Source organism: Priapulus caudatus, unplaced genomic scaffold (genome assembly GCF_000485595.1).
Source record: "Priapulus caudatus unplaced genomic scaffold, Priapulus_caudatus-5.0.1 Scaffold1359, whole genome shotgun sequence".
Classification (NCBI taxonomy): domain Eukaryota; kingdom Metazoa; phylum Priapulida; class Priapulimorpha; order Priapulimorphida; family Priapulidae; genus Priapulus; species Priapulus caudatus.
Window position 1 is genome coordinate 27,102 of NW_014578420.1, and position 10,563 is coordinate 37,664.

The 10,563-nt window shown below is 43.9% G+C and overlaps 1 protein-coding gene across 6 annotated transcripts in view; it reads right to left on the minus strand.

Moving 5' to 3' along the window:
- Positions 1 to 2,704: 2,704 nt before the first annotated feature.
- Positions 2,705 to 10,563, minus strand: part of LOC106816365 (brain protein I3-like) — a 30,173-nt gene continuing 22,314 nt past the window's right edge. For 2 of the 6 annotated variants that reach the window (XM_014820956.1, XM_014820958.1), the window contains exons 2-5: positions 9,245 to 9,395; positions 6,098 to 6,399; positions 5,203 to 5,363; positions 3,663 to 4,192 (exon numbers count right to left, since the gene is read on the minus strand). In XM_014820956.1, the coding sequence (XP_014676442.1) occupies positions 4,061 to 4,192; positions 5,203 to 5,363; positions 6,098 to 6,293 (489 nt within the window). In that variant the 5' untranslated portion in view covers positions 6,294 to 6,399; positions 9,245 to 9,395 and the 3' untranslated portion in view covers positions 3,663 to 4,060. Of the gene's footprint in view, positions 3,362 to 3,662; positions 4,193 to 5,202; positions 5,364 to 6,097; positions 6,400 to 9,244; positions 9,396 to 10,563 lie in introns of those variants that run through there. The other 4 variants (XM_014820955.1, XM_014820957.1, XR_001394881.1 and 1 more) reach the window with 3 other exon arrangements.

The window sequence follows — 10,563 nt, forward strand, 5'->3', positions numbered from 1 at the left end:
TAAATGTCATTAGTGTTAGCTATAGTTGAGCGCACCTTATCATATTATTCAAGATAGGCATCGGCATGTATTTTCACTAAAAAACTAGTGCGAATAAAAATTTGCGCTACATTTTAAACGTGTAAATTCATTAAAATACTATTATATTTTATTGTTATTTTTTCTATTATTATATTAGATAACGGCGGCTAGAAATACAGATCGACATGTCGTACAAACGTGTCGCCATCTAATGGCCAATTTAAATTACATTACTGCAGGTTACTTTAACAGCTAGCGAGCATAGTTTACAGAGGGCACCTTATCATTATTAAAGGGCGGCATCAGGTTATACTTTCCATTTTTCGCTACTGCGAGAGGTATTTCCTTACCATTTTAAAAGTATTATTTCAACAAAATATCATTTTATTTTGTAGATACTGGGCTTGTGCGAATGCAAATCTCCTACTGTGTATACGAGGAAACTTGGCACAACTAGGCAGCTTGTGACTATTAAACCGAATGGTGGCTATATTATACTCTCAAACTTAAAAGTAAGATTTCACTAAAATGTTTTTTTTTAATTAATTGTCACTGTCTTCGGAAACAACACGTTGGTTTAACGCAAACATCTCTCGAACACCCTGAAACACCCCACGCGACGCCAAGGGAGATATTGACCCCGATCGCAGTTTGTGAAAGAGTGATTTAGTGTGACTGCTCCACTGAAGATACCCTACCGAACCCCGGCGATTCCACGATATTATGACACCGATAACTAAACAATATCTGGCATGTATGATATTAGGCCTACCACTGGCGACTGCACAATATCTGGCATGTAAATGATATTATCACTGACGACTGCAGAATATATGGCCTGTATGATATTACCACTGCCGATTAAACAATATCTGGCCGATTAAATGTTATAAGAAGTGGACATATAAAATAAACTGATATTATCACCGGCGACTCTACAATATCCGACACGTTTGCTAATTTTGCTGGCGACCGAAAAAGCTTACGCGATAAGCTCTTGTGGCTCCAGTGGGATATATATTGTCATACCAGTCTTTTTCTTCTTTTCTTGTTACATTACTTCGTTATTTCATTTTTTCTAGTTTTCTAGTGCATTCTATTATTCTCCATATTTTTTATCCATTTTTTATTACATTTTGATATATTCTATTTAATATTGTTTATTCTATATAATATCTATATATTATTCTATTACATCTCCTATTCTAATATCTCAGGGGTTCTTAACATCATAACATGTGGTCCATGGACCCCGTTGGGTTCCGTGGATGGGATTCAGGCAGGGGGTCCGTGAGCAAGGCGCATGCAAAATTTTGTGTTTATATGCTGAGGTGCATTTTTCTTGGGAGGTGTCCGTAGCATTCACCAGATTCTAAAAAGGGTACATGACTCAAAAAAGGTTAACAACCACTGTAATATCTTATTATTCTGTTATATACTCACTCTATAGTGTCAACATACTATAAGTGAGCCGACTGAAGATGAATCGCGTTAGCTGCGCGATAAACATACTACGCGCGCATTTTACGTTTAATATGAAATTGATAGCGAGATTTATTTCAGTTTTATTTAATAACAATAACAATCGTGTATAATAAAAATTAACTGATTTATCTCGACTGTACGCTACAATATACAGGTCAACAATACGATAAAAATGATTATGAACACTAAAAGACGAAAGTCTTTTATGTTGCGAAAGTTTCAAGTGCGTGTATACACATCTAGAGCATTCAGGAGGAGTATTACAAACTAACTACATTGCTGCTACCTGTTAGCATTATATTTATATTACAATGAGAACGCCCTATCAGACTTTACCTCGTCTAATATCCAAAATTCCACATTAAAAACTTGTAATAATCACTGACGAGGTGAAGTACCAAATAATATGTTACAACAGCATTAACGCACATAGGTGACCGAAAAGTTATCCGGAAAAAAGGAAAATCTGAAAAATTGTTACACAATCAGCCACGATGCTGTTTCTGCTGCTGCTATTAATCGCAGCTGCTGTCACCACTGTTGCTGCTGCTGTTGCTGCTGCTGTTGTTGCTGCTGCTGCTATTGCAGCTGCTGTCGCCGCTGTTGCTGCTGCTGCTAATGCAGCTGCTGTCACCACTGTTGCTGTTGCTGCTACTGCTGCTGTTGTTTCTGGTGGTGGTAGTGGTGCTGCTGATGCTAGTGGGGATGGTAGTGATTACGATAAAGTGCTGTGATGTCTTAACATTCGAATATAAAATAAAATGCAGCTTTAAAAAGTGAACCACAGTGGGTGCTACTAAAAGACAAAAATCACTATGCATAACCTTTCATGACCTCCATATATACATAACCATAGCACAATAAATTCACACTTGCGCAGCTTTATACAATATCCATTTTGCAGGCCCGTAGCCAGGGGGGGTTCGGGGGGTTCGAACGAACCCCCCCCCCCCCCCCCCCCCCCCCCCGAGCCCCCCAAGCCAAAACAATTTTTTGGAAAATTTGCAAGAATTTCACCTCAGGTCGCTCCATTTTAGTGTAATAATTGCAAAATCTCCATCGTGCGGGAGGGTGAACAGTGAACACCCCCCTCCCACCCTAACCTACTGATCGTATGTATTACATTTATACAGCAGTTAGCTTTCATGTAAAACGCACAGTGACACAACAAGGCATTGTACGATGGCTAAGACATAAATTTGTTTGTAAAAATATTTAATTTAATCTAGAGTTACTCTAGTACATATACAGAAGTGCCTCAAAGCCAGCTGAAGCGGATTGATATTTAGGACTACAGTGCCTGAATCTGTAGCATCAGCCAATCATAGAGGCTACCCGTGCATCTGTGGTCAGGATTTGTCTTCTGTTATCAAGCCTGCCAACGTTTAGTTAAACGAAGAGTGTACATAATTCATCTACTCCTTATTTCACCATTCACTGTGGAATTACGTAGTGTTTACGATATAATTCGATTCATTGGGACTGTAATGGACTTACGGACTACATCAGAGGATCTGACAAGTCCAGGTAACATAAAGCAGATGTAATTTTGTGTTTGACGAGCTGCTTATTGGCTGAACAGAGCACACACGTAGCCTGTATGTGCCGATACAATAGATTCACTGGTTTTAGATTAAAATGCAATGTTTTTAGATAATGGCAACGGCACCACTTCACACAACATCCAATAGCTAAGACAATATCTTATGACAGTATGGTAAGCACATATCTAGCAAATGCGCCAGTGAGCATCTCTGCTAGAGGTGGACACCCATCGCAGAAGGTCTGCTAGCAGTGCGCACGTACACTCACCACGACACACCCAACACAAAATGTCTGCTAGGGGCAGACACACCTAACACTGCACGTCTGCTAGGGGTGGACACACCCACCACGGCACGTCTGTTAGGGATGGACACACCCACCACGACACGTCTGCTAGGAATGGACACAGTCCAGAGATGCCAACACATATTTGAAGCAATCTGTAGTTTCTGGCCATCAAATTAGTAGTTCGAGGGTCACGCATGCCCCCCGGAAAATTGTTTGATTCTGAGATGCAATTTCCTGCATTCTGAGGGTCAAAAATGACAATAAATTGACAAAAAAAATAAAATTTTCGATCACAGTGAAATTCGTAGTTTGATACAAACTGGTCGTAGTGGTGCAAAAGGAATCGAAATTCGTATAAAAAACGGATAAATCGTAGTGGTTGGCATCTCTGACACACCCAACACTGCATGTCTGCTAGGAATGGACACACCCCCCACGATGCGTCTGCTAGGGGTGGACACACCTAACACTGTGTGTCTGCTAGGGGTGGACACACCCAACACTGCGTGTCTGCTAGGGATGGACACACCCACCACGGCACGTCTGTTAGGGGTGGACACACCCAACACTGCACGTCTGTTAGGGGTGGACACACCTAACACTGCGTGTCTGCTAGAAATGGACCCCCCCCCCACGATGCGTCTGCAGTGAGGACGGGGTTCGAGGATACGAGGAAGAGCGAGTGTCGGCCACGATATGGCGAGTGGCGAGTGATGCCAGGTTATCCGAATACGGCACCGCAGTTGGGGCAGCGTCGTTGCCGCATCGCGAGGCAGCAGATGATTCCGAGTGGGAAGAGAAGCACGGCACAGCATATGCCGAGACACGTGAAGTCATCCTCCAGCACGCCCACCTGAAACAGTCGCACACACGAGACGCAGGCTCGTCAATCTCAGCCACCAGCCGCACGACAGTCAGGGCCGGATTAAGCTAGTGCAGGGCCTGTAGCATATGTTATGGGGGTCCCTAAATTTAAAACAAACCACATAAATATTAAAACACAAATTTAACTTATATACTCTAAGTCTAATACATTTGTAATAGATTTACTGACAAATAAACTTTGCCAGCACTCACTATTGTATCAAGTTTACATGTATACTAAAATAATTATTTGTTAAACAAAATTTAACTATTAGATAGTTCATGATATTACGGGGCCTCTAAACAACCGGGCCCCTAAAACCGCGGGGGCCCTGGCATATGCTACTTTTGCTACTATTGTTAATCTGGTAATGGCGACAGTCCATAAATGTCGAGACAAACTGGCAGCAACAAACGATCAACCAGAGCATTCGGCGGCAATATCGCTGTGACTAGCACAGCCGCCCTACATGCATTAATGACAGGCATTGGATCAATGTTCACGGAAAATCAAAAATCATCGAAAATCGACTGACACGTTTAATGTTGCACAGACTTGTAATTGGCTTTGAGGTTCCTTGCTTAGGACAGCCAAATGTTCGCTTTTCAGATTTAGCAAGCAAACCCGAATAGAACTGAGCACCTAATGTGATTAGTTCAACAGAGGCTATTGCAATCTGAAAAACAGCCGAGAAGCCCAATCTCTGTTACAAAATGTATTATGTCAGATGCAGATGACATAATTACCTAAGGCTATCATTGGCTGCTTGTGAAATGTTGCGCAGAAAATTAGAAATGATTCGAAATATTTAAGTAATTACAGTTATCGCCTGACATGTACTTTTATACATTTCCTTTTAACTTTAGTGAGCCGCGGATACGCTCTCAGCTCATATAGTGCGAGCGTTAACCGAGTGTGAAGGCTCACACTCGCTCACACTCGCACACACGCATGCACACAAGCACAAGTAGTTTTCATTTAAGAGTTCGCACACACACCCTGCATGCCGGACATCCTCCGACGTAGACGACCTGCGTGTGGCTCGGCTGTACGATCACAGTGCTCGGCTGCTGCTGTGGATACGCCATCTGTGGCACGTAGCCGGGCGGTGGCACCCCCTCCCGATACTCCTCGACGCTGCCCGCCACCACCTGGTAGCCTTCAAAGACAAGAATTATATGTAGCATAAACTGTACAACATACAGTCAAACCTGCATATAACAGCGAATCAAGGGAAACACCAAACATGTCCTTTACGAACAACTGTTCTATAGACACGGATGTAAATCTGCCACTCAAGGGAAATGCCAAAACTGGCCTTTATGGACAAGACGTTCCAAAACACAATGCCTGGCATTGCAGTGGCACAAAGTTGTTAAATTGGCATATATAAATTTAACGCGTAACCATGCAGGTCTAGCTTGACCGACCTAACAACAATATCCAGGATATATATCCATATATGCATGTTTGTCTTGCACAGTGGGATATATATAGGGCAATGGGTGCGCAGTTTGACTGTACTCAGGAGCCTGATAGAAGACATATTGCGTAACAAGAGATAGATATAGATAGATAAATAGATAATAGGTTTATTGCAAAACTAGTGTTAACAACGTTACAATTAAAATAAATTTTGCAAACAAGATATCATCAGACAGTATAAAACTGAAATTGATGATATTTACATATATATATATATATATATAGATATCACTTAAAATGTTGGTTGTAAAATTACATCACTACAACTAAAAACCGTCTTTAGAATGACTAATGACTAACAATGACTAATGAATGGCACTGCACAAGATGAGCCGCGACAAATGAGTTTTCATCGGTCAGCGACCGCGGAGGTGCTTGTGACAAAACAAGACGTATAATCACACTCACCCTGGGGATACCCAAAGTCTGTGTACGTGTATTGTGGTGGCTGCTGCTGCTGCTGCTGCTCCTGCTGTTGCTGCTGTTGGCCTGTACTGCCATACGCCTTACGCGAGCTTCCCTGCTGAAGGTTCTGTTGGAGGTTGTCATGCTCAACGCGCGGATCATACGGACTGTACGGTGGCGGCCTATCTCCTTCTGACATTCTGCCTCGTCTGACGTGCTAACCAGTGGTCTTGTCTGGTATTGGGCATTCAGTGGAGACTCTTAGTTTTGTGAGTAGCCGATTGGAAGTTAGGCAATTTTCTGACCTGAAAAAAAAAATAAGCAAACTGTGAAGGATATCTGATTCGCTTTTTTCGAGTTCGTGATGATATGACGAAAAATATCTGTCTGCTCTTACAAGACAAGACCATTGGTAGACCAACTCGTTACAACACCCCTCAAAGGAGATATAGAAATTAAGCATCTACAGATATGCATTATATCAGGAGTTAATAAAGACAACGTCAAGTTGTACGTCAAGACAACGTCAAGACAACGTCAAGTTGTACGTCAAGACAACGTCAAGACAACGTCAAGTTAATAAAGACAACGACAAGTTAACTTATTTTGTCTTTATTAACTCCTGATTATATAAATATGTAGAGCCCCGTAACACATTAGCATGTCTGTGTTTGTGTGTGCGCACACACTTGTGCATGCATATTGTCGCACACACGTACTATGACTCTCCTATCTCCCTCAAAAATTCCTGCTCGATTATAACAATACGATTATAACAATACGATTATAAGTTGGGTGTGGCATAAATGATTAATTTTTAACCTAAAACGTTGCTGTATAGAAGTATATCATTCTTTCACAAACAGGTAATTAGCGTGTAAGAAAGAACCCTGGCAATGCCCGGTCCACCCATTGTTGTGATGCGTTCTAGGTGTTCAACACGTAATTGAATCTTATACCACTGTGTAGCACCTGGACCTGATATTACAGTACAGCACACGCAACCAATAAAAATTCTAAATGTCAATGTAGGAGATTACAATTCCAAATAATTTATTCCGCCTTCATAAAGCATCTTCACAAACCGACTATCATCTTTCCTGCTCCTGGGCACTCTTCTGTTCGTCAGTCATAATCGTAATACTGTGTATGCTGACTCGTGGAAAGTTATGACATTTGGCGATAAACGATCTAAACGATTCAAATTAATACATTCTATAATTCGATTAAATCGATTACAACTGTATGGCATTGTTCTCATTACATCATGTTTCCTATTAAGAGTTGCATTGACCTTTCATGGTGCAATCTCCACGAACAACAACAACAGATGCGGAATTCTTATAGTCAGCTAACTTGCACTGTACACTAATACAGTCTGTAACTACTGTGTCTGGTAACACATTCCATTTTCAATTGAAGCATTCCATTTTTAGTATAAATCATTTCTGTTCAGTCTCCTGCACAACTGTGTTTCTCATCATTATCAGAATTTTATTTAGACTAAATTCGCCAATGTCAAAAAATGCCATCGAAAATACATGGCATGTTAACTTAAAAAAAAACATTATATCTACATATAAATATCTTTTTTAAAAAGTAAGCAGGCTTCCAATGTGAGTATTGCACAGTATTCAGCAGCATTGTGAGATTCCTTACTGTGAGAGAACGTATAAATACCATATACCACGTAAAAACACACACCGAAACATTATTACCATCACGATCAAAACATCTACATGTACGTGAGAAATTGACCTCCACACCAAAACCAATTGTTGTCCTTCTGTACAGTGAACACACTTGACAGATGATTACTTCCCAGTTCTTATGGACTAGTAATAATGAAACACCTTTACTAACACGACGTAGCTGCTAATTAATGAGTTATCAATTAATTACTCAACCGAAGACCACGCCACGACGTGATTAGCCACGTCGTTAACACGGCTCGTCTCTAACGACGCTCGCGACGTTCGCCGCGTCACACTGCGCCAAATCTCCCTCGCCGTCATCCAACAGGAACCAGTGCTTGTGGAGCCGTGCGCGCTCAATCTTCGGCCGGATGCCGATGATCCAGTTGTTGTTGATGACGCACGGGTCGGGCGAGACGCGCGCGCGCTCCTCCTCGCTGCGCTTGTAGTAGACGCCGTCCGCGATGTCGGCATACGCAAAGTGCGCGCAGCGGACGCCGGCGCGCCGTGACTTGCACAGCCCGTCGAGCACATCCTGCTCGAGGCTGCCGGGCACGCGCTCCATCGTCGCTAGCACGTCGCGCCAGACGGCGGTGGCGCGGCGCGTCGCGTTCACGAACATGAATCCGGCCGTGTAGTTGTCGTGCTCGATGACGCTGCCGAGCCGCGCCGTGACAATGTCGCGGTCGCGGTGCGCGCGCACGGCGCCGACGCCGTCACGCATCCACACGCTGTCGACCTCGACGTGCAGGAACGAGACGCCGCGCGCGAGCAGCTGCTCAAAGAGCTTCACGCGCGCGTACGTGATGAGCCAGTAGCCCGAGCTGTACCACTCGTAGCCGGCGTTGAGCTCGCTCTCCATCGTGAGCTGCCGCACGCGCACGGCCGGCCACCGGCGCGCAAGCACTGCTCGCGACCGCTCGTCGGTCGTCACGACGACGAGCTGCGCGTGCACGCCCATGCGCTCGGTGTTGCACAGCCACGAGTGGGTGAATGGCAGGAACGCGGCGTTGACGATGGTGAGCACGGGCAGGCGGCCCGTCGCGGCGACGTCACGCAGGGCATCGATGACATCCGACGCCGGCGGCAGGTCGGAGAACCGCCGCAGCTCCTCCTTTGAGATGCGCTCCCACTTCTGATGAGGCACGCCGTGGCGGTGCCACATGAAAGCCACGATCGAGATCAAAACAAGACAAGCGAATGCGCCCCACAGCAGTCTCGGATTCCAAGATCTTCTCATGGCGTGAATCTTTTACGTTCCAAGTAAATCCATTTTGGATAGGCAAGTTCCACAATCGACTCTGCGTCGACCTGCCACGAACCAGTTGCCAGGCCACACTGTCAACCCAGTTTTCGGCAAGCACAAGCAATCCCAGCAGTGCAAAAATTTATTTCAAAATATCTCGCGACAACTTCTAGAACAACCTCTGACAAAGCTTGCCGGCTAATTGCTTACACTGCAGCAGCATCATGTGACACACATGATTTGGCATGACATCACAACCAAATAATTTGGATGTAATGCTTAACTGTTAGCAAATCACTCTCAACAAGGCTATTTCCCAGTGCCGCGTTGCTACTGCTTTATCCTTCCCCTGTTTGGCTACCTGTGCAAACAGAGATAATACTGATTCAATGATTCGTATTAATTAATTTCTGTAAAGTTGGCATCCCTAATGGGTAATGCTATTCCCCGGGCGTGGAGAGAGGTGACCGCAACGTGGCAGCACTAGTGTTGGGATAGTGTTAGGATTAGGGTTAGGGTCAGAGTTAGGGTTAGGGTTAGGGTTAGGGTTAGGATTAGGGATAGGGTTAGGGTTAGGGTTAGGGTTAGGATTAGGGTTAGGGTTAAGGCTTTTGCATCATATCTGTCCCCACACCATAGATTAATTTTTGTGGATCACAATGCCTAGTATATATAGCGCGGCGATACATATATATTTATTGTGAGGGTTAGTGTTGGCGGTGTTGGAGTGAGGTTTACCGTTAAGGTTAACGTTTTGAACGTCATCGTCAACGTTATCACGTGACCTCCCTCCACGCCCGGGGGATAGCAACACCCATCCCTAATAGTCAATGAGCCACTCCCCAACTTGATCATTTTTAAGGTTGTAATTATTTGTTTCTACTAGACAAATTTTAGTCAGCCTGTGTGCCATCTGGGAATTTTTGCTTGTCAATGCTTGTGAACGGGTCCATACCTATGTGTCCCAGTACCTACGTGTCCCGGTACCTATGTATCCCAGTACCCAGGTAATTATGGGTCCCGGTACCTATGTTTCCCAGTACAAGAAACAAAGGATTTCAGGATTAGGCCTAGGCTGTTACGTCGGGGTCAGCCCGAAGACCGAAGGTCCGATAGACCGAACATTGCAAAGAGTTAGGGTTAGAGTTAGGGTTAGGGTTAGGGTTAGGGTTAGGGCATATATATGGTTTATAGTAGCATCATATGATTTATAGTGGCATCGGTGGATGTGCGGCATATTCACGTTCGAATACGGCATCAGTGGATGTCCGGATGCGTAGCCTGGAGGCTAGGCGACCGATTCCGGACGTGTAACCACTGCGTATTCGAATAAACCTTCGGTCTATCGGACCTTCGGTCTATAGGGCTGTAACCGTTACGTCAGCAAACTAAAAAGTTTTTTTAGTTAATTTTCAAATAAATGAAAGTGTCAATGACACTGTAGTATGGTGGCCGAGATGGCTACGGATATTTTTATTCCAAATTCATTTCTATTTCAAATTCATTTTCATTTCAAATCCATTTTCATT